This window comes from Terrapene carolina, unplaced genomic scaffold, assembly GCF_002925995.2.
Source record: "Terrapene carolina triunguis isolate 2854851 unplaced genomic scaffold, T_m_triunguis-2.0 Scaffold94, whole genome shotgun sequence".
In the NCBI taxonomy this organism is placed as follows: Eukaryota; Metazoa; Chordata; order Testudines; family Emydidae; genus Terrapene; species Terrapene triunguis.
Window position 1 is genome coordinate 3729488 of NW_020664445.1, and position 24959 is coordinate 3754446.

At 43.5% G+C, this 24959-nt stretch overlaps 1 protein-coding gene across 2 annotated transcripts in view; it reads right to left on the minus strand.

Moving 5' to 3' along the window:
• The window catches only part of NCBP1 (nuclear cap binding protein subunit 1), a 47606-nt gene extending 24889 nt beyond the window's left edge, over positions 1 to 22717 (minus strand). Inside the window, exons 1-10 of one of the 2 annotated variants that reach the window (XM_024203094.2) lie at positions 22677 to 22717; positions 19468 to 19556; positions 18022 to 18122; positions 15887 to 16043; positions 15298 to 15405; positions 11884 to 12005; positions 11032 to 11101; positions 8587 to 8802; positions 5546 to 5643; positions 4428 to 4491 (exon numbers count right to left, since the gene is read on the minus strand). In XM_024203094.2, coding sequence (XP_024058862.1) covers positions 4428 to 4491; positions 5546 to 5643; positions 8587 to 8802; positions 11032 to 11101; positions 11884 to 12005; positions 15298 to 15405; positions 15887 to 16043; positions 18022 to 18122; positions 19468 to 19556; positions 22677 to 22710 — 1059 coding nt within the window. In that variant the 5' untranslated portion in view covers positions 22711 to 22717. Of the gene's footprint in view, positions 1 to 4427; positions 4492 to 5545; positions 5644 to 8586; positions 8803 to 11031; positions 11102 to 11883; positions 12006 to 15297; positions 15406 to 15886; positions 16044 to 17992; positions 18123 to 19467; positions 19557 to 22676 lie in introns of those variants that run through there. The other variant, XM_024203101.1, reaches the window with a different exon arrangement.
• Between the last annotated feature and the right edge of the window lie 2242 nt (positions 22718 to 24959).

A 24959-nucleotide genomic window follows, 5' to 3' on the forward strand; every position in this document is an offset into this window, starting at 1 on the left:
GTAGCCATTGAGGCAAGGTGGGTTGGGGGTTTCCCTGGGAGGGGAGACCCAGTGTGTGGGGGTACTGCGGTGGGCAGAACCCCAAGGTAAAGAGCACCGGGGTCCGGGAGGGCATGGGGGCCAGCAGCAGGTGAGACACCAGCCAGGAGGAGGCGCTCCCTATGCTGGAGAGCTAATTCCCGAGACAACCAGCAGGAGGTGCCGCGCTGGTGAGTCGTCGCTTCGCTACAGGGCCAAATTAAGAATTCCTAGAGAACGTTAATTCCCTAACAACAATATGGGTGAAAACGAGACAATCACTAAGCTCATGAATGAAGTCACACAGAAAAAATGATAAAGACAAAAATGCCATACAACTTGAGGGCAAACATTTTTAACGAAAACCATCTCTCCATATCAGATCTCTCAGTCCTCATCCTCAAAGAAAGCCTGCACAACACCTTAAAAACAAGCCTGGGAGTTTAAATTCATAACTTTGCTAGAAGCTAAAAATCATGGACTCAAAGACAATGGATTTATGGCTCATTATTACAAGCTGTGATTCACTAACCCTCCTTTTTCACACTATTGGAGAGGTGTCAACTCCCCGCTTCACCTTGAATGGTCTCTTGCAATGTATTAGCTCCTTATGCTCAGGGCCGGCTCTAGGCACCAGCAAAACAAGCTGGTGCTTGGGGCGGCACATTTTTAGGGGCGGCATGGCCAGCGCCAGAATGCCGCCCCTAAAAATGTGCCCCGGCTGCCCTAGCTCACCTCCGCTCGCGCGTCGTGGCGCACGAAACAGCTGATTCGCGCGCCGCTGCTCTCCCTCCCTCCCAGGCTCTCAAACCTGGGAGGGAGGGGGAGATCCCGAGTGGCCGCAGCACGTGAAACAGCTGATTCGCGCGCCGCTTCTCCCCCTCCCTCCTAGGCTTGAGAGCCTGGGGGGAGGAGGAGGCAAGGCTGGGGATTTGGGGAAGGGGTGGAGTTGAGGCGGGGCCGGGGAGTGGGATAAGAAAAAAAATGGGAGGGGGGGGGAGGGGGACAGGGGGGGACGGCCAAAATTGATTTTGCTTGGGGCAGCAAAAATCCTAGAGCCGGCCCTGCTTATGCTTAACAATCTGTTCCATGTTCTATCTAGCTGTGACACTGTGTACCTTTCCCAGACCTAAAGAACTCTGTGTAAGCAACAGAAGTCAGCGCAGTAAAAGATATTACACCTGTCGCTCCAATATTGTGGGACCAGCACAGCTACAACATTGCCAAATTAGGAATTCGCGTTCAGTCTCTGACTTTGCAACTCTAGTGTTCTTTTCTTTATGTAATTTTACTTGATAAGTAGTTATTCCCTAAAATACTGCAAAAAGGCACAACAAAGGTTCAATTTTCAACATAAACCCTGAATTTCTAGACTTGACTACTTGTTCACTCAACTCTAATGTTCCTAGCGTTAGTCTGCTAATGCCTTTGCATTTCCTTTAAAGGACAGAAAATACTTAATGGGCTTTGTAAGTTCTCCATCTGACCCTAGTGTGTTCTTGATGGAGATCCTGATACCTTAGAACCCAGCCACTTCAAATTCTACACCAGAGTTAAATATCAATCCAAAGTGAAAGCACTTCACTGCACTCTATTATTCCGAGATTCTAGCTTTAGAAGTATCATTAAGACTTAACAGTAAATTCTACTGTGCATACATTAAAGACCTTAAACATTCAATTTTTAAAAATGACGAACATTGCTTCAAGTACAGCCGATTCCTAAATGAGGCAAGCTCGAACAAGACAGCTGTTTGAGTTAAGTATGCACAAAATTTCTAATTAAAACACAGTGATTTAAGAAACACCATGTACAAATGTCTACTTAACCAATTTAACTCAAAGATTCCAAAACTAATTTCACCTCTGATGAGGCCAAGCCAGGAAGATCGCAGCCCAAAAGAGTCATGTTTTCCGAAGTTAAGAACGATCAAAAGAGGAGGTTTAGAGTGCTTACAGCAGGAGCTACTGCAATATTAGAAGAGAACCAAGAACAGTAAGGAAATTAAGGTAATTTGCTTCTGGGTTGAGAATTGTAAAATGAAATATAAGTATTATGCATAATTGCCATCTTGGCCTTTACTACACCACTGCATTCTCCCGTGCTGCCATCATAAATGGCTAATCATATGGACTTCCAAAAAGTTACATGAGAAATGTGTTAGCATCCTAAATAGTGACTGCGATTTCAACTTGAATCTCTTAAGCCAAAAAAAAAAAAAAAAAGTTACAAGATGAAACTTATTCCTGGACAATAAGGTAAAGCTTTTAGTTTTCCCAAAAGGATCGTTAGTCAGAATCTCTTGATTTAAGAAAGTTTGTGATGGAGAGGTTGGCACGTAACCACAGTTAAGACTGACCAAGAGTTTAATTTAATCCAGCCTCAGAATTGAGGCTGGTCTGTGTCCCAAGATGTGGTGCACAAGACCAAGTTTCTAAAATGACAAATGCCACAGGTCACTAAATGCTGAAATGGGACCTTCAGATTGGCACATCCTGCTTTGTAAGTACCATCAGTACCCCAAGGAACCACAGGACAATCAGGGCACTGATGATCTCTACCAAGTTCAGACTGATGATTCTACTCCACCATCATCTCATCCAGCACACAGTAAGGCACACTGGGCCATCACTTAGCACAAGACACTCAAGTATGTGGGTCGACAGGGTACTAAATGCATCAAGGCACTGAGTGCTAGATACCTGGACTGTTCATCAGAGACCAACTGCAGGACAGGAGCCCCACATCTGAGGGGCTAACCTGGATTTTTTTACAGCAAGTTGTAATGAGGAAGGAAGAGTTCTGGGCCTGCCTTCAGAAACTTTATGGGATGAAGTGAGCTAAACCCTAGGGCATGAATCCTTTAAGCACCTAGCATAACTGGGCATGGTTTGCATGGCACTTTGAGGAAAGATGGAGCACCTTAGCCCTCCATCAGAGGCAGAAGTACACATGTATCGAAGCTTAAATGACATTCCTTTTCTATTGGTTAGTTCACATTATTTCTATTATTCAAATGACTTTTCGAAAAGAAGGGAAATTCCCCAGACAAAAGCATTACTTGAACTAGCATTAAGGTTGCTTCACTGACTTGAATGTTAGAGATCTTACAAGAGCATAGCAGTTTTGTTTTTTTGCTAACACTGAATTTTCCAGTTTCTCAGACAGAAGAAACCTAAGAACATTGTAGTTTTGTTAAAGACACATTCATAGACAGGAAGGTTAACAGTCACGGTTAAGCAACCTGTAATACCCACTTTCCCTTTCCCCTTGTTACCTTCTTACCTACAAACCTTATTCCTTTCATATCCTACTCAGATAAGTGATTGAAGAGGAGGCCCCTACGTATGTTTCTGATTTGGAATTTTTTGAAGGCCTTTAAGCAGTCTTTAATTGGGAATGGTAAATTATTTCTTTTGGAGATTGTGTACGGCCAGCACAATGCCAGATTCTGTACAACCACTCTCTGATTAACACTAAAGGCAGTTTAGGATTTGTAGCCACTAATGAGATAAAACTGTTATGGAGAGATAAAGCAATCTCCATTTCTGATGTTTCTTTGGCCTGAATAGGGGTAGAGACGAGGTGGTTTGGTTAGCCTTAAAATATGAGATTCCTGGTTTTTAAAATATGTGGGGATTTTGGATTGTAAACCTTTAATTCCCGGAGTGATTTTGCTTAGCCATTCACCCACAAGATTACCACCTGCTTGTAAGTTTAACTGAACTTCCTAGTTCTTAATGTTTGCTTTTTAATAGAGGCCTTGCAAAACAAATTGCAGTTAACACTCAAGTCTCCACATTCAACCTTATGTCCAGTTTAATGTACAAAGTTCTGCATGGCTGCATCAGCCTTTGAGAGTTCTCTGAATAGAGGAACTGACTGAGAACCTACATTTGTCTTCCCACTCATATTTGTAGTCATTAAAAATCCCTCCACCTGGAGAAGTGACTATGGAAAAAGAAACATCACTAAACAGCCAGAAATTGACTTCAAATTAAAAGCTAAAACCTTTTGGGACGTGACATACAGTGCTCTAAGCAACTCAGAAAAGTAGTAAGAGAAAGGCTTTTTGGGGTTTTTTTTGGTTTAAGTAAGTTCTTTTCAGCTCTAAAAATCTTAAAGAAAGACCATCTCAGAGATGATTGGCCAATCAGTACATTGGCCAGCTACGAAAAAACACAGGTAAAACTTTGGAAATGCCATTATTTGAAATTCTATTGCAATAGTGGTAACTGAACTTGATCCATGCATTAAAACTGCAGGACGATAATTTAAGTCAGTGAGAAACTACACCCTAGCCTTCAGGCCACTCTGATACCCAAAGAATGGACTACAATGGTTTGGAGTCTATTTAGGAAGTAAAGGTATCAAGTATGTGCACAAGATGCAGTGTGTAAAATGCATACCTCAACTATGTGATAGTTCAAAGGGATCTTGTTATTTCCTGGATAGCTCAGTAGCTGTGCAGCACTGCAAAAATAAATATATGCAAGTTAGAATGCAACACATTAGATATGGTCTAGGTACCAAGAAATGATGATTTATGGAATAGTTCTTTTTTTGCATGAAGGCTGTCAGATTGACAGGTCTGAAGACTGAAGTCAACTATTTACACACACAACAGGTGCAACACAAGCATCAGTGCAAGCTTATCCACAGATACGCCTGAACCATAACCTGGAGGGACATGTTCATTTCCATGCATATGCAAGTCTTGAATACTCAAACTACTAACAAAGATACCATCTAGTATAAGTTTTGTGGTAGTCTGCATAATGTTGGTACCTGCCCACCTGAAAACTGGACTGAAACCAAACTCAGCTCATATAAGCCAGACAAAAACCTGTCAGTCACCACTTGCCTTGCCTGGATTTGATTTATGAACCAAAACGAAGAGTCTATCTCATTAGCAAGTGCCTGCTGAGCCACCTCCCCATGGCCCTTATTTTACCATTGATATTTGAATATAGGACAAGCTAATGGAAAATACAAGAAGCCTTCTGACTTTTGCAGTATCGTTTAATGAACGCTTCATTAGCCAGCATTTGTCCCAAAGGAAAATAATGCTACTCTTCAATTATTCTAAGCCTAGTCTACTTGCACTAATTTATAACTACCTCTAGATAGTCTTTCCACTTCCCTTGTGGAAATTAAGACAGGAATCCTCCCGTTAATTGTAACAGTCAGTCTTCACAAGAACACAGGATTTCTAGTTTCTGTGGAATCAGAAAGCTGTACCAGTCATTGTGCAAGACCCCTTGCCACAAACACAAATCCTGCCTGTTTATCACTAAGGCTACTGGCTCTTTTTTGGAAGTAATTTTAAATTTAAAATCTTAGTGGAATGCCTGTTTTTCTAACTTCCTAACTTCATCTCAAGCTTCTGGGCAACAGTCATTTCAGGATTTTAAAGGTCTCCCGTGAAAGTCACGATGCTCAAGACAGAAAGCTAAAAAAATTCAGGAAGGGGTATTGTGGTATCATATCACTTTTCCTTTATTCACTCAGTGAAAAGACTTCTTACCACGTTTTTCTCTCTTTCCAGTGGGATTTGATGATGCAGTGAAGATTCTCTTCTATTACAAATCTCTCAACTGAATGACTGCCAGGCATAACAGGACCCTATTAAAAAAAGAATTAAGATATATGAAAAGTCACTGTTACAAGTTAGAAAAGTGACTCGTTCTGGGGAAGTGAGGAAACAGAATGACAGAGTGAGACGGGTACCCAGAAGTCACCTACTACAGGACAGGCCCAAGGAAAATAACAGAACACCACTAGCCATCACGTACAGCCCCCAGCTAAAACCTCTCCAGCACATCATCATCGATCTACAACCTATCCTGGAATACGATCCCTCACTCTCACAGACCTTGGGAGGCAGGCTAGTCCTTGCTTACAGACAGACCCCCAACCTGAAGCAAATACTCATCAGCAACTACACACTACACCACAGAAACACTAACCCAGGAACCAATCCCTGTAACAAACCCCGTTGCCTACTCTGTCCCCATATATACTCTAGCGACATCAGAGGACCCAACCACATCAGCCACACCATCAAGGGCTCATTCACCTGCACATCTACCAATGTGATATATGCCATCATGTGCCAGCAATGCCTCTCTGCCATGTACATTGGCCAAACCGGACAGTCACTACGTAAAAGGATAAATGGACACAAATCAGACATCAGGAATGGTAACATACAAAAGCCAGTAGGAGAACACTTCAAATCTTCCTGGACATTCAACAACAGATTTAAAAGTAGCCATCCCTCAACAAAAAACACTTCAAAAACAGACTTCAAAGAGAAACTGCAGAGCTACAATTCATTTGCAAATTTAACACCATTAATTTGGGCTTGAATAGGGACCGGGAGTGGCTGGCTCACTACAAAAGCAATTTTCCCTCTCTTGGTATTGACACCTCCTCATCAATTATTGGGAGTGGACCACATCCACCCTGACTGAATTGGCCTTGTCTACACTGGCTCTCCACTTGTAAGGTAACTCCCTTCTCTTCATGTGCCAGTATATTTATGCCTGCATCTGTAATTTTCACTCCATGCATCTGAAGAAGTGGGTTTTTTACCCACGAAAACTTATGCCCAAATAAATCTGTTAGTCTTTAAGGTGCCACCGGACTCCTCGTTGTTTTTGTAGTTCTGATAATTATTCACAGGGATTTAACACTTTGTTTGCTTAGAGGAAGTTTTTATACCCAACAGCAATCTGTTTCATCAAGTGTTTTAAACTGCTAAAATACAAAGGGCTAGTTTCAAATAAAATGACATCTTTAAAGACAATTTCAAACAAAACACAGACAGCACTAGAACTCATATCTAGGTTTTTGTATCAGGTTGTCTTGTTTGTAGATGAGACCACAGGTTAATTATATTAAACTTCTAATACCCAGCTACAATTTCAGCTGCGCCTGTTTTGACCAGTTACTGGTCATTTTCAGCACTCAACGTTGTTTTTAACCTGAGCTTCCAAGAATATATTCAGCTCTTCTGTACAATTTCATCCTATCATATTCCCCACTGCCCCGTACACCACCTTTACCCCAACTGCTTCTGAACATTACACAAAATGTCTACAATTCATAATAAGAGTTACTCTACACATAAGGACCACATCAATAGGCACACTGATACTGCATCTTTTCAGCTACCACAAGGAAGGTCAGACTATGTCATTCATATCAACCAGATGAAACAAGATTCGAAGCACCCCCTTCCCACATTTATAGCAAGCAAAGTTGACTTCTCACTTCCCACACCGGGCAGGCTTTTCATGTTTCCAGATATAATAAAGGGTTACAAAAATATACTAAAATAGACAGGAGTAGCTCACTAAATGTATCGCTATTTAATGGTAATGCATTCTCAGATTATACCAATGGTCCTAGAAAGGCAATCAATAGCAGTGAGAAGGTTACTTGCTCTTCCCAGAATGATTAGGATACCAGCTCCTGTTCACAGGGAGATTTATAAAACATTTTTGAATACACAGGAGGTTAAAATTATTGTGTGTAGTATTTGGCACTGTTTAAAAAGTTTTAAAACAGAATACATGACAACATGGTATAATGGTTTTATTGATGAGAGTCTGGCATAACACTGCACTACTCACAAACTGCAAAAGCCAAGAGCTAGGCCAACCATCCCAAATGAGTACCAAGAAAACATTTAAACCATGGTATCATGTGCTATGTATACCACATATTACTGAATAACTTCTACAATTATTTTATAAAATCTAAAAGCTTCATGGAGGTTTTTTTAATGTATTTCTGCCTGTTAAGCCAAGCGCAATAGTTACCATGCACCCTAAATGTACAGGGCTCTGCAGGTGATCCAGTAATTTTACTACACCTGAAAGTGCCACAATTCAAAGTCGGTTATTTCAAGCACTAGGTCTCATCAGAAGCAGAGATTCTCCCATTTTCAACAGCATAAGGATCCTGTTTCTAGCTCAGCAAGGTAGTGTAACAACAGACTTGAATGCTTTGATTTTTTTGAAGAAAAGTTATTAATGTTCTAGGACAGAACATTGCACCCTTTGGGCCCAGGTACATTTTGGTGGAGGGGAGACAAGGACATTCTGTATTTGGGGGAAGGTTTTTCTGGCAGACTTTTTAAAAAACCCACTCAGCTGTTTGAAGCTACTCAGGGATTTGGAACATCAGAAGTCATCTCAGTGAGACAGTGAGGTAGCTAAAGGTGCACCTTAAATTCATTTATCATATATCTTACACATACGTTATGACATATTATAAATGTTTGTATATGTTAAGATATTAACTCAGGCAATTTTCAACTGTCAAACAAACAAAGCTGACATGTATGATTACATGAACTGCCAAAGTAAATTTTTCATGTTGGTGTCTTCCCAGTGGCATCAAAACATACAGCATTACTGCTGATCTTCACACTCCATAAAAAGGGGAAGTCTCACCCTGCACTGGCCTGGGTTTCCACCAGCTTTGTGACCCTTGCTTTAGATTTAGATGTCAGTATGCAAAACCCTCACTTTCCTCCACCTCCTGAAGATCACATACCTCAGGATCATCTGTGTAGTCAAACATTCTAAAGATGACTCTCGGCATAGGATAAACTGAATCTTCAGTGTGAGGTGGTGGAGTAAAAGGAGGCAGATTGTGCTGCAGTGCTTCACAAAGGATGCTATCAAAGGCAAGATAGGGCCTCAGAATGTGTCTTTCCTGCCAGCGATCTTTTTTCAACTTCTGAATCTGAGCCCAAAGGCAGTCTAAATACTGAAAACAAGACAGGAAATATTTTTAAATATCAGATACAGTATCTCAGGAAATTACAAAGTTCTATATCGTCACTTGCAAGAGCTTAGTTTCTCCATCAGCCACTCCAGAAAGCCCTTCAGACCGCCAGGCATTTTCCAAAAAAGGATTTCTTCATTACCGAACTCTATCGCTCACACAATCAGAAAAGCAAAGCATCTGGCTCGGCTGCTTATTAGCAACCATCTATTCATTTAGGATGGAAAGACTGATGTTTGGTTAAATTTAGTAATTCTAGACACAGAAGAAAGTAGCCTTCATAGTTCCACATATTCACAAGTGCTGTCACTTTTAAAATTCTACTACTAATAAAATACCCCAGTGCTCTACTATTGTTAGTGATGGGGCGCATATAAGCCTATGATACATTCAACATAAGCAGGAGCAGCAGCAAATTATTTCCTAAGTCACAAATGAGAGAAAATAAGGGAAATACTGAGACAAGAGACAATTGCTTCTAAGTGCAGTTTTCTATGTTTCGGGTCAACAGAAGCTATAATTCTTATTTGCTGTATTTCTTGACTTTAGAAAACAAAATTAAAACTTTGTTAGAGAATCTTTCAGAAATTGATTGATACTTTGACTCAGTAATCAGCACTTTTAAACATGCTACATCCCTATACATTTTGCATCTTGCCTGTAGCTTCTCAATATCCTGGTGGTAGCACGTTCCCATGAGGACAGGGGGTGAGGAGTTGTATTCCCTCTTTGCTTGATGAGCCTTCAGTGCAGAATCTAGCACACCCAGAAGTCCATATCGACTGGATCACAGTACCTCTTACCAGGGGCACCAGGACGCCCCCCTTCCCCCCGAGGCCTGGCCCATCCACTTTTTGCCACAGACTCGGCCCCCTGCCCCTCCTCTTCCCCCCCCAAGGCCCTGCCTGTTGGGCAGGCCACAAGTGGATCCTGTCCCAGGTAAGAGTGGCCCTGAGAAGCTGTGGGGAGCATGGACCATCCACCTACCTGGGGTGGGAGGGTCTCCCCCCTCTCCCCACCAAGAGCAGCCTCAGGCCCAGGTCCCCGCCCCCAGACCCCCCCGCCCCACCCAGGGCAAGTGGAGGGTCCGTGGCTCCCCACAGCTGCCTGAGCAGCTCTTACATTGGCCCAGCTCCAGCTCTTCGGCCCCACTGCCAGGCTGGAAGCCGGAGCGGGGTATGAGCCACGTGGGCAGCTGTGGAGCCTCCACCTGCCCGGGATGGCGGGGGGGTCACGCAGCATGGGTCGGGGTCTGCTCTTGGGGCCCCCATCCCAGCTTCTGGCTTGACCAGGGCCTCGTGACCCCCCACTTTTAAGCAGAATCCATCATCCCTGGCTCTTACTCAGAGTCTATGCTTACTCTGTGACAGAGCTTTTCCTGGGAGCTTCAGAGACACATCAAGCTTCAGAGCCTAAGGAGATGCTACAATCTTGAGTGGGAGGGGTCAAGAGTACTGAACACATTCGCTGAAGGGGGAGCATCTTTCTCTGAGCCCCTTGTGCTGCTCCATTGCCTGCTATGTTACAGAGGGGCTGAACTATGCTAATAGTCCTGCATTTCACAGGAAAACAGTTCCTCTGATTTCCCACATGAGGCGGCCAAGCTGGGATCCCTGGCCACCACTATCAATGCAACTCTTCATACATGTCTTCTAGGGGGGAGGAGTGGGAGTGCTGCCTGTGCTTCTTGCCACACGACAGCAGGTGGGGTCCTTTCGAGCGTGAAGGAGACAAAAGGCCACTCAGAAATCAAACCTACTGGTGAACACAAGACAGCTGCAAAGAATGAGGTCACAGAAGGGCAAACAGTGCAGGTTCCCTTTCTGTCAAGGTCAGTGTTGTTTTCAACACAATAACTCTCCCAAATGGTGACTAGATAACTAGTTCCATCATGATACCCAAAAAAGGGAGCCTCACAGAACTCTTCCTTCAGTGATCTCAGTCTGCAACCACTGCTCAATTGAGCAGCAAGTGTTTTCTTAAGTGGGGTGCCAGAAAACAAGTGTCTCCCCGTAGAATGACCAAGTTTTGCATAGGTTTAGACCTGAGAAATTGAAGACAGCTGGACCTAGAACCTACTGGGGATAACAGAAAACATGGGGAAAGGGAGAAATATTTGCTTCAACAAGATAACTTTCAAAAGAAAAAAAAAGTCCTTTAGCCCCAGATTTTTCTACTTTTGTTACTACATAGCAAATAAAATCCATTTACCTCTTCTTGTGGATGTGGTTTGTCAGCAGACCAAACTTGTAACATGGGTACATGGATCTTCTGACGCCGTCTATTACATATAGAAAGAAAAGCTATCCATTTTAAAACTGTAATCTAGACAAAGTAATGTTTTCTATTGTGCATGTACAGCATTTGAGCTCTTCAGCTGAGTAGCTTTGTAGTAAACTAACATTTACTAATCTGTCAGGTATTATTTAAAGTGCTACTATGGGTTGTCCTCGCTGCAGTGTTGAGTTATCTACAGTGTTGAGTTAACTCATCCAGGTATAGTGGACATTTCGCAGCACAGAGTGACTATTAGCAGCATCCAGTGTTTGAAAAGAAACACAGAGAAGTTGAACCCCCACCACATTCTTAGCTTGAGTGTTAGCAGCACTCAAGCTTCAACCCATAGCCCAACTGGCCAGCGAGCTCAAGTTTAAAGCACTATTTAACTTAAGCTATAGATCTGTATGTGGACAGGAGTTGGGTTGGGGCACCACACAAACCAACACTGCAGTAAAGACAAGTCCTATATCTTTAATGAGCTGCTGTTAAAGGAACAATCCAAAATTAACAGAGTTCTAGCGTTTTTGCATCACAATTATAAAAATTAAACAAGTTTTGGACAACTGGAAAGAACTAGGAACATCTACTAGTATGAAAGAGGTGCTTAAATCGTTTAGTGTTAAAAAAATCCCACAATCTATGCCATTTCACTGTGTCAGACTTCTGAGAATTATCAAGTTTTACAATTTTAGATTACTTTTGAATGACCAATAAGCAAAGCTATTTATTCTACATTTCACCAGGTATCAGGAAAGAGGGGATTGATGTTGGCTGTAGTCTTACTTCAAATAGCTTTCAGTCTGGGACAAAATGCGGTCCATCTCAGCGTCCTTTTTCTCATACAGTTCTTTTCCAACCCAGGGCAGAGATGACAGAAATGCAAACACATACCAGTCACATCGCACCTGCAGAGAACAAGGACCAAAAAAAATTAAGGAATTTCTCAAGAAGCATCCCATTTTACTTGGCAAGGATTAGAGAGAATAAGTTCCTTTGAATACTATGGAAAAAATCACCTAGAATCAAAGAAATAACCATTACTTTAGAAGTGCAGCTATACTTCAATGCTAGTTCACAGCCACCAGAACCCAAAGATGTGTTCAGCAGCTCTGGGTTTGAAAGCATGAATGTATTTCAATGTATGGATCTCAGATATATGCATGTTCATGACATTAAGTATTTGGATAACCACACTTAAGTTAAGACAAGGTGGTCGAGGTAGTATCTTTTAATTGGACTAACTTCTTAAAAGAATTAGAAGAAAGATATTACCTCACTCACCTTGTCTTTCTAATATCCTGGGACTGACAATGACTACAACTACACCGCATACATACTTAAGTTGGTAAGGTAAAAATATTGTGCATTGGCAATATTAATTGTAATGATTTAGCAGTCAACTTAGAGATAAAGGAATCTTTATCTCATCAATATTTTAGATTAGAAGCAGTAAATATTAAAAAAAAAAAACCAATTTACTTGCCACTACGTGTGCTCTTTGGCCAATGAAACCAATCACTAACATACAGGTTGTGTTTCAAACACTGCAGGAAAGCATAATAAAATTCCATTGTCTGTTTTTAACAGTCTCAGGTTCTCATTGCAAAAAAAAAAAAAAAAAAAATGTAGTTTTTAACAACATTAAAATTTTGGTTCAAATTGAAGTTGAGAATTGCTTTTCAAAATAGAACTATGCTTTAAAAGAATAGTCTGTAAAAATGGCCTCTTTCATCATGAGTGCTCCCCTACGGGTGTATTCAAAAGCGTATCTGCCAACTTTCATAAAGACAAGACCTGTATTCAATTATGACTTCTGTATCCCCACAGTATTCTTGCCGGCAAGTTAAAGAAGTATGGGCTGGATGAATGGACTGTAAGGTGGATAGAAAGCTGGCTAGATCATCGGGCTCAATGGGTAGTGATCAACGGCTCCATGTCTAGTTGGCAGCCGGTTTCAAGCGGAGTGCCCCAAGGGTCGGTCCTGGGGCCGGTTTTGTTCAATATCTTCATTAATGATCTGGAGGATGGCGTGGACTGCACTCTCAGCAACTTTGCAGATGACACTGAACTGGGAGGAGTGGTAGATACGCTGGAGGGTAGGGATAGGATACAGAGGGACCTAGACAAATTCGAGGATTGGGCCAAAAGAAATCTGATGAGTTTCAAAAAGGACAAGTGCAGAAGTCCTGCACTTAGGACGGAAGAATCCCATTCACTGTTACAGACTAGAGACCAAATGGCTAGGCAGCAGTTCTGCAGAAAAGGACCTAGGGGTTACAGTGGACGAAAAGCTGCATATGAGTCAACGGTGTGTCCTTGTTGCCAAGAAGGCTAACGGCACTTTGGGCTGTATAAGTAGGGGAATTGCCAGCAGATCGAGGGACGTGATCATTCCCCTCTATTCGACATTGGTGAGCCTCATCTGGAGTACTGTGTCCAGTTTTGGGCCCCACACTACAAGATGGATGTGGAAAAATTGGAAAGAGTCCAGAGGAGGGCAACAAAAATGATTAGGGGGCTGGAGCACATGACTTATGAGGAGAGGCTGAGGGAACTGGGATTGTTTAGTCTGCAGAAGAGAAGAATAAGGGGGGATTTGATAGCTGCTTTCAACTACCTGAAAGGGGGTTCCAAAGAGGATGGATCTAGACTGTTCTCAGTGATACCTGATGACAGAACAAGGAGTAATGGTCTCAAGTTGCAGTGGGGGAGGTTTAGGTTGGATATTAGGAAAAACTATTTCACTAGGAAGGTGGTGAAGCACTGGAATGGGTTACCTAGGGAGGTGATGGAATCTCCTTCCTTGGAGGTTTTTAAGGTCAGGCTTGACAAAGCCCTGGCTGGGATGATTTAGGTGGGAATTGGTCCTGCTTTGAGCAGGGGGTTGGACTAGATGACCTCTTGAGGTCCCTTCCAACCCTGATATTCTATGAATACAATTGTTTTCTAACTTTCAGTTCTATGTGAAAAGTCTGTTTGAAGACTGTCATAAACATACAGCTAAGGGTAGCATAAAATCCCTCTTAACCGTTTACAGGTAAAAGAGGAATTAACCCTTTACAGGGTAAAGAAGCTCAGATAACCTGGTTGGCACCTGACCAAAAGGACCAATAAGGGGAGAAGATACTTTCAAATCTGTGGGGGAAGGTTTTTGTTTGTGTCTTTGTTTTTGTTCTCTTCGAGTCAGCAAGGAACCAGGGAAGGAAAAATACATCTCCTTAAGCATACCTGGACTAAGCATCTAGTATTGCAGAAATAGTAAGTAATAGGAAAGAAATGCATTAGGTTATCTTTTGTTTTAGCTTGTGAATTTTCCCTGTGCTAAGAGGGAGGTTTATCCCTGTTTTTGTAACTTTAAAGTTTTGCCTAGAGGGGAAATCCACTGTGTTTTTGAATCTTTTGTTATTCTGTAAAGTACTTACCATCCTGATTTTACAGAGGTGATTCTTTTACCTTTTCTTTAATTACAATTCTTCTTTCAAGAACCCGATTGATTTTTCATTGTTCTTAAGATCCAAGGGTTTGGGTCTGTGTTCACCTGTACCAATTGGTGAGGATATTATTCTCAAGCCTTCCCCAGGAAATGGGTGTAGGGCTTGGGGGAATAGGACTCCAACTGGTCCTTTCCCTGATTCTTTGTCTAAATCACTTGAAGACAATGAAATTGCATGGGTGTCCCTGAGGCCCTCATCTGGCCTTCAGAATCTTTACACTACTGATGATGATGCAGAAGAAGCAAAGTGCACAATCTGATTCTCAGAGACCATGGTGGATTTGCATGGCCGGCTGTTAGAAAATAAATTTTTTTCTTGTAAAATTGGGTCGTAATTAATTTGAAAGTCACTGAGTGACAAAAGCCATTTTTAGAGTCATTTTTCAGATTAGATCAGTATTTTAAAGTTACAGACACAAACTTGGCAGAGTCTGAGGATTATGTATATGCCAAATTTGAACGTAAAGAAAGCCATCTGAGCCGACTGACTGTATAAGGGCCAAGTACTTACTGTATTTTTTCTCCAATTGCCACTGCTACCGTCTAGCCATACTATGGAACTATAGTCAGCAACCCATTTAGGGAATTTACCATTGCGCCAGCCCATTTTAACCCCTTACATTGCTGGTACTGTAAGTGCTTGGCTGTGAAAAATTCTTGATGGAATAGCAAGTCATCCACAAAGTAAAAACTCCTTTGCTTACCTGGGGCACGTCTTCCTCTTGAGTCACACTCACAAAGTTCTCAAACATGGCTACCATTGAAGGTGCAGCTATTACATGACAATTCACAAGGTCAGATAGAAAACGAACCTAATAAGGTAAAGAAAAGTTCTGATGTTATACATTTTTAAACTATTCTCTTACTACAAACTTGCTGAAGTAATTGCAAGTCTGAGACCTGACAACAAATATAAATATTCATTCAGCTACTAAAACAAACTACTAGGACAAAAAAGTTACTAGCACTTGTCTAGTAGCACGAAGGAAGCATGCAGTGTAAAAAGAGTCCCTCCCTGAACAATGCATACTTTATTATGACATAGTTTAAGTGGCAGGGCTTAGTCGCTCTCTAAAAGAATGAATTACAATTATTTCTTTTGGGAGGAAAAATCTCTTGCACACCTCACATCTTCTTCTAGTACACCTATGGAATACTGCATGTTGACTTTAGAACAGACCAGTTTCTCCAGGATCACAATTAGAGACACCCTACTTCTCACAGGTGTAACAGGGACAGCACATCAGGTTAAGGGGAAAGGAGCATAAGAGGTGAAAAAAAAATACTACTTACTAAATACACAGCTTCATTATACATATTGGCTTTCAAACATTCTTTGAGCTGACGAATCATAGCTTCTACAAATTCCCCACCAAAATTGTAGTTCCTGGCGTTCAGCAACCCAACTAGTGTTGTGTAAACGGTAAGCTTTTCTGGTAACAGACGTGCACTGATTGAAATGCAAAAAAGACAAAATATTGCATCAGATGTTAATCTGTGTCATATGCATTAATATCCGTCAGTGGTAGCTTCTGTCTCACATTGAAGTTAATGTGAATTGGATAGAAGTTGTTGTTGACAATAAAAATGGCACAAGAGCCTAGAATGGCATTTATTGGAAATTTTAAACACTTTATAGAGGTGTTTTGAGAACTATTTTATAAAGAGGCTTTGAAGTTTAAAAGCCACAAGACAGCATCATTTTACAGAAGACTCACAATTTAATTTTAGTGAACCAGCAGCTGAACTTGAAAGGGTCAAAGTAGATTTTAGGATCATAGAGTCCTAAAACTGAATTTTTGTAGGTTTTTAAAAAAAAACTAAACAAGAGTAGAAATAATGATTCTCACACCCTCTTTTCTCATCCATTTCATATATATTTTTATATGAATATGACTAAGCCATTCAAGAGCTAAAGGCTGTGAAGATTTTTATGCCCTACTAAACTAGTACTTTTTGTTTGCCCTTGTGTAATTCCTTTAAATACAGTGAAACATCAGGAATACATAAGAGACTCTATACTTTCTGTATCTTGTGTAAGATGAGGTGCATTTTGCATTGCATATAAAAATGTTAAAATTTAAACACAAAAAGGCTATTGCATCAACATGACTGATTTTAAATGGAAAGTGCTTAAGAAATTCAAAGGGATTGTTCCGATGATAATTTTAGGTCATCTCCTTAACTATGTTTTGTATTCATGTGTACTTTTATATCTTGACACTTGCATTACTGTTGTGGGAAACAAATTAACTACTTGACTAAGATTGTAACTTGCATTACAATTGTCAGAAAAGCGTGGCTATAATATCATTTGACCGTGCATTCAATTCTAATTTCACTTACCCTGGAGCTTAGCACCTCATCTTATACAAGATACAGAAAGTATAAAAATGCAACACCAAGGGCCAGAAGAAATGCTACCAGTTGACAGCTTCATCTGAGGTGGCTCAGCATCAAGGCCCTCCCCTGCAGACCCACACTACCAATAATGAAAGATGGCTTGCAATGGTGGGGAGTAGGTCTGGGACCCTCTGTCTGCTTAACTGCTCTTGGAGCAGATTAAGTCCTTAAGACAGGGGTGGGCAAACTTTTTGGCTCGAGGGCCACATCTGGGTATTGAAATTGTATGGCGGGCCATGAATGCTCATGAAATTGGGGGTTGGGGTGTGGGAGGGGGTGAAGGCTCCAGCAGTGGGTGAGGGCTCTGTGGGGGTGGGGGCTGGGAATGAGGTGTTGGGGGGTGCAGGAGGGTACTCCAGGCTGGGACCGAGGAGTTCGGGGAGTGGGATCAGGTCTTGGGCAGGGGGTTGAGGTGTGAGAGGAGGGCAGGGGTGCAGGCTCCAGGCAGCGCTTGACGCTGCTTCTGGGAGCTGCTTGAGGTATGTCCCCATTCCGGCTCCTATGCAGAGGCGCGGCCAGGAAGCTCTGTGCGACGCCCCTGCAGCTCCCATTAGCCGCGGTTTCTGGCCAATGAGAGCTGCAGGGGAGGTGCTTGGGGCGGGGGCAGTGTGTGGAGCCCCATGGCTGCCCCTACACATAGGAGCTGGGGGGTGGAGGGGGGATAAAGACATGCCACTGCTTCCAGGAGCCACACAGAGCAGGGCAAGCCCTTGACCCTGCTCCTCGGCTGGAGCACCGGAGCGGGGCAAGCCCCGGACCCCGCTCCCTAGCTGCAGCTCGAGGGCCGGGTTAAAATGTCTGGAGGGCCGTAGTTTGCCCACCCCGTCTTAAGAGAATGCAGTGTGTATGTTAGTTTTTCCTCCAGTTGTTACTGTTGCCAATTTCCTTGGCTAAAAGTAAACTTAAAGTGTCAGTAATGTACGAGCTGTTCACAGGAACATTTTAAATATGTCATGTATGTTTGAAAAGCATTTAGTGTAGATAATACATCATCACCTGGCTCCACAAATCTTTGGCATACATACACTGTACAAAGAATTCTTAATATCTTGCTTTTGTAGTTCGGCAGATCAGCCTCCAAGACACCAGCTAGGCCTTCCAAGTTGCTCTCCAAAGAAGAAGTACTCTAAGAAAGGAGATAATTAGAAACCCATCACAACCAAATTAAGAGATAGCCAGCCAATCCTTCAGTAACAAGCCTGTTTGAATAGAAGACTATTTTATTGTGCTCCTATTGATAAAAGATAAATCTGGGTAAGAATAAAATTTTGCATTTTGTTTTTTAGTGGGAGTGATGCAATACCTCCTGAATTCCACACAGAACTGTTGAAGGCAGTCCATTTTTATTTCTTTGTTACTCTCAATCTACTGCAAATATATTAAGGGGGAGGACCATCCTAATCTCATTTAAATGTTTTTAAAAAGAGAACTAAAACAATCCCTTAAGTATCTATAGCCTGGATTGTGAAACATACAGGGCCTACCATCCAAGTGAGATATCTGTGCTGCCATGCCCCCTGAAATTTAAAGAATTAGAACAGTTGTGTACTGTATTTAATTGAAACATTGCCAATTAGCTTTCCACAAAGGCATTTCTAAGGTTTTTACTATTTTAGCAATCTGGACAGCAGGAAAAGTTAGTGAGCATACTATTCAATTAATTTTGCCAGTGTTCAACAAGCAATATATCCACAGAGTAGTATCCAGTTAGAGCAGGGGTTCTCAAACTGGGGGTCGGGACCCCTCAGGGGGCCGTGATGTCATTACATGGGGGGGTCATGAGCTGTCAACCTCCACCCCAAACCCTGCTTGCCTCCAGCATTTATAATGGTATTAAATATATTAAACAGTGTGTTTAATTTATGGGGGGGGGGGTCGCACTCAGAGGCTTGCGATGTGAAAGGGGAAGCCAGTAATGAAGTTTGAGACCCACTGAGTTAGAGCTAGGAGAATATGACTAAAGTATTTATGGAAAACTGGGTGAAATTAAAATTAAGTTAGTATTTACAAACACTAACCAGTCAGTCCTACTTACTACTTATTTTATACCTTCTTTTGTTACCTGGCTTCATGCCATTTTTTCTTCTCTATAATAGACTGGTCTTTTTCTGGAGCTGTCTTCAGTGTATTTCCGGTTTTCCCCTTCTCTCCCTGTCCACCCTCACTTTTTGATTCCCATCCATAGCAGTATCCCCTGCATTTGGGATCTTCCTCTTACTCTATATTTTGTTTATACCTTCCTCCATCAAAATCCCTCAATAAAAACCCTACACTTCTCTTTTTGAATTTATTCCATCAGTATCCTTTTTCCCCTCCAACACCCACTCACTAGATTGAGGATTACACTACTAACCACTGATACAAAAGTCTCAATTCATGTACTAGACAGAGCTCTCTCAGAAGCCTAAACTCTTACATCTAAGGATTCAAAACCAATAGCTCAACTTGTCAGAAAAAATTGCTACTCATACCTTCTCTCCCACTCTGCATATTAAAGATTCCAGTCTCTCTTCAATTTCAGATGGCTCAGATGTTCTCCTCCTTTTATGAGGTTGTCCTCCTGTTTCAATACATTCATGAAACCAAGAATACCAGTTAAATAATTCCTTGACTGCTTTTAAAAAAAATTTCTGAACAATTCCGTCAGCCTCAGCTCACGTTCCAGTTCTGTACTATAATAAAAATTACCCACAAGACATTCAGGTGTTGCTACTATTTAAGACAGACCCAACAAACATGAATACAAACCTAACGTATTAATTAAAACATATCCAGTTTCTGTAGCCATTTTACTCTCTAGGATTTTATTCACAGCTAATCAAGTCCTTTTCACCCTCTTATTTGAAAGAAGTTTTGGGAAGTGCATTTCCACTTAAGTGGCAAGATACAGTATCAGTGGTACATGCAGAATAAGTTAAGCACATGTTATAGAGTTAGCAGTACCTAAGTACTGCTCATCTGAAGTACCATTTGGGATTATCTGGCACCAAAGATAACATGAGAACATGCCTAAGCAAGGATGCTCATGTAGCCTTTTACTTATCAGTTTTTTTATTTTGGAAAAAAGACTAAACAAATCACTAAAGACCTTTTAGAGTTGGTATTAGTTAAACTCAATGCTCAGTAAGAGCTGAAAATGTTGCTAGCAAAAGTAGTAGAGTCTCTGTCTGTAGGATTGCATCAAGTTAACTATATATGCCCCAAAAGCTGCATCTAGTCTATACATGATCTTATCACACTGTCATCACCAGGGCATTAAGTGACATGACTGATGGATATCACATGTGGTTCATTTTCTCACCATCTCCCCAGGGTAGAACTGTACATACTGTGTACTTTGTTTTAGTAGAGTTTCATCTGTTTTAAAAGCTGCACACTGCTGAATAGGTGGTAAAGAAGGCAAGGTGGAAATTGTGCCCCTTGCAGCTGGAGCAATGGTGGCGAAGTTTGTAATGGTCCTTCGAACTCCCGTAGGAGCTGTGACCAGCCTGGAACTGGCCACTGAGAGTCTGCATCCTGCACAGATGAACCTTCCCCTTATGGTAGTAAATTCTATTGTGCCAAGGGAGTGAAGCTGTCATCCACAGTCCTCATGCCAGAGCTTTTTAGCTGATCTTTTAGACATGTTGGGCCCAGGTCATTGAGCACCTTCAAGATAAAGGACTGAGACCTTGATGTGATTCTCTAAGAAGCCAGTGTAGAGTGCAGGACAAGTTCAATGTGCTCCCAGTAACCTGTGTTGTAGCGTTCTGTACTAGGTGGACTGACGGCTTTATGTCCAGGTATATCACATTAGTATTAGTGCCAGCAAGGAATCCAGGAGCGTTGCTAACCTACAGACGGACAGTCTGATCAGTTGTGGGTGTGTACATACCTTTAATAAAAAGACTGCCCCATGGCTGCAAATTCTCCAAAGCAACCACCATAATCTGTCTTGCTTGAGTTCAGCTTCAGCCAGCTGTTCACATATCAGCTGATACCATCCAAGCACTGGACTATCTTGGTGATAGCGGCAGGGCTGTACGCAGTGACGAATAGGTAGCGGTGGTTGTCATCTGTATATTGCTGGCACCTGAATCCAGTCATCTCACCAATTTACCTAGTGGCTGCACGTACAACTGAACTGGGGAAACCGAGGTGGCCGGTTTGTTGGCAGGCATGACACAGATCCATGCAGTTTGGGAAGCCTTCCTAAGTGTGCATTCCTTTCCAGTGAAGTAGAATGCTAGTTCTTCCCAGTGCTTAGTGGTGGTGTGTGCTGTAGGCACTCGGTACAGGTGGTTTAGCTCCTTAAGACATGATTTGACAGGTTCAGCAGAGATTGACAGGAAGGTTCTTGTGGCCTGTAATACAGCCTCAGCGTAGGCTGGCAGAAATTCTTTGTTTCAGCCTTTGTTTTCCACCTTCTCTCCATCTAATGCAGGTTGTCAAAAAACCAAGGAGATCTATGTGGTGATAGGGAGGAAGGGGACATTTGGGGCCAGCATATTGATGGTTGAGGCTACTATACAATGATGATTCACAATATTTTCAACTCCTGAGTGACAATCTGCTAGCATGCTCGCAGGCACCTATACACACCCCCATTGCAATCAGATGGGCTCTGCACAGTAGAATACTAGGCCACATTCAGCAAGCAGGTGGGGGTAGATATAGTTTAAAATGTTTTTAAAAGGGCATAGAATCACAGAATATCAGGGTTGGAAGGGACTTCAGGAGATCATCTAGTCCAACCCCCTGCTCAAGGTAGGACCAATCCCCAGACAGATTTTTGCCCCGATCCCTAAATGGCCCCTTCAAGGATAGAACTCACAACCCTGGGTTTAGCAGGCCAATGCTCACACCACTGAGCTATCCCTCCCCCCAATGCTATTCAAAGCTGCTGTTGCTACTACCATTAAGTGAAACAGATTAGCAAAAGTTCTTGGCATCTAGATTGTGACTACTACAGTACTTTATAAATCAAGACAATATAACAGGCAAAGGCCTTCCAGAACATTAAAGATCACAAATTAATTCTCCTCAAACAGAAACATGAACTCAATTTATTATACCAGGGTGAGAGGCAATGAACGAATACGCTCTCCCAAAGCACCTTGCACTGTTACAGGTATGTTTTCATTTTGGGGAGATACGCTCTAGATATTCACCAAAGAAATCAAAGGAAAGACACACCTAGTATATACTGGGAGACCCTTGGGTGAGGGGGCAGGGACCTTTATGCTGAGTGCTCAGGGCATCTTCACACACTACATACAGGACAGAACTACCGCCTGACCTGCAAACACGCCATGCTACACGTAGCGTTACTCAGGTGATCAAAGTGGCCGGGAACCAGAGGGTTACTCGCCTGCCCAAAGCACAGCACGTGCACAGCGCAGACTGGCCGGAGCCCGGCTCGGAGCGGCGCTGAACTCCCGCAGCGCCAGCGCCGGGCTCCGGTTCGCATCGCTACAGGCAGCGCGACAAGCTCCGCTCCGCTCCCCGGACACGGCCCCGCCCCCGCCGGCCTTTGTCCGCCTGACACCGGAGAGACGCGGGAGAGCGAGGCGCGAGCCGGGCCCCCGCCCCGGCCCCGGCCCCCGGGATTCGCTCAGCCCGCGCGTTTCCCTCAGGCCACCGCAGGGCCCCACCGCCGCGCTCCCCTCCCCGCGGCCCCCGGGGCGGCCTCCCCGCTCACCATCGTTCTCGTCGCTGTGCCGCCGCCGCGACATGCTGGCGGCCGGGCGGGGCGCGGGCTGCGGGGACGGGAGCGGCGCGAGGTAGGCGGCGCGGAGTAGGGGCCCTGGCGGCGCCTAGAAGCGTTTCCCTCCGGCCGCCCCCTCCCAATCCAGCTTCCGTCCAGCCGCGCCCGCGAACTACTTCCGGGGCAAAGGGCGGCGGGAGAGTTGCCACTACGCCCCGCCCCCTTCCTTGCGAGCACTGAGCGCCGCTCTCTCTGCCGCTCTATGGTACGGCGGGGGATGACTTCCGGGGCGGGCAAGGGATAGTCGCGAAAAAGCAACCCATCCCAGGAAAAGGGGCCCGAGTAAGGGCCCGATCCTGCCCGGGCCCTTGACGCCCCCAGCTCCCACCGGCCCGATCCTGAGGCGCTCTTAGCGCCCGATCCTCCTCGGAGTGAAGCCAATGTTCTAGCTCCTGTGGGCACCAATGGGCCCGATCCTGAGGTCCCCCCCCCCCAGCGCAGCACGGGCCTGATCCTACCCTCATTGGAGTCAGTGTCTTAGCCACTGCTGGCTCCAATGGGCCCGATTCTGAGCCCCTGCATCTGCCAGTGCCCGGCCAGGCCAGCGCTGACAGGCCAAGAAGCGGGACGGGCGTGTGGCGATGGGAGCCCAGGGCTGCCGGCAATGGCAGAAGCTTTCCCCAGAGCGGGCGGCGCAGCCCTGTGTGCAGCCAGCGCAGCCCACACCTGGGTCCTGTGCAGGAGGCACGACTGGGGGCATGGCCCCATCGGTCAGGCCCAGGCTCACGGTACCAGTGGCTGGACAGACTAAACCATAGGGTTGCCAACCCTCCTGGCGTCTCCTGGAGTCAGCATCCGTGTCCCGGTGACCACTGAAAGCAATTCAGGAGATTTTAATAGGAGATTTTAAGACAATGACATTATGTCATGTTGGGGGGAAATCTCCCGGAATAGCTTCAGTCAGAGTTGTCAACCCTACTAAACCACCGGGTTCCCCCCATGCCTTACAGTGTTTGGTGTGAGCACTTCTGTTACTGTTGCCCACGGGGCTGGGTGCAGCGGGGTGATTCCTGTGTCTAGACACCCCGAGCGCTGTCTGGCTCCTGCGCTGGCCTTGGCCACGGGTGGGCGGTACACCCACACCACCAAGCAACACGCTCAGCGAGTGAAATACTATCACAGGTATTTCGGTGCCTGACTGAAATGATTGGAAGCTGGGCTCTTAAATGCCTTTGAGGAGCTGGGCCATTGTTACTAGTTTGGGCGCAATCATGCAAATGCATCCATATGGGAGACTCTCTAGGCTTCATGTATTTATTCTGGCTCCTGTATTTTTCACTTCATGTATCTGATGAAGTGGTTTCTAGCCCACGAAAGCTTATGCCCAAATAAATTTGGTAGTCTCTAAGGTGCCACAAGGACTCCTCGTTGTTTTTTCTCTAGGCTTTGTAAATCTTTAATTAGCTCTCCAAGGGACCAGGAAAAATCAATTGCCTGTTAGAATGTGGCACACGCCACTCCAATGTAAAAATCAAACAAGGAATTGTACCAGGAACCAGATGGTACCTTAACACAGGTGTAGTCAACAGGTGGACCACGGGCCAAATCCAGACCACCAGATGCTTTCAAACAGACCCCAACATCTTTTTATTTACTTATTGACCACCCCTGCCTTAAAGTGTTCACACTATTCAGAGAGTTGCCTGTTGGATTTCATACTGCAAATGGAATTACAAATGTGAAACTGTCTCACAATCTGTTCAATGTATGTTATTCACTGAAAAAAATAGAGCTGGTTGAACTTCCCCCCCATATAACAGTTCTCCATTGGAAAAGCAGTTTTGTCTAAAAACATTTTGGAGGAACATGTAAATTTTCAACAGCAAAGTGTCAAATTATTTTGGCTTTCTTGATTTTATGTCAAAACATTTTGCTTCGATAAGGTAAAAATATTTCATACTGACTTCCTTGTTTTGTTATATTTCGTTTTGACATTATATGTTAAATATATTTCTATATTATATTTCACATTTTAGATTTTACTGTTGTGTTTCAACATTATCAAAACAAAATGTTCCGAATCAAAAAATGTTGGAATTTCCATTCTGTGAAAATGTTCAAAAACTCAACTTTTTGTTCCAAAATAAATTTCAGAATGTTGGCATTTCCTGCAGGATGGAAATTCCTTTTTCTGGCCAGCTCTACTGAATGCATTTCATACTGTGAGTGTCGTGAAAGTCCCCTATGGTACAGAACATTCCCTGGCAGGGCAAGTCT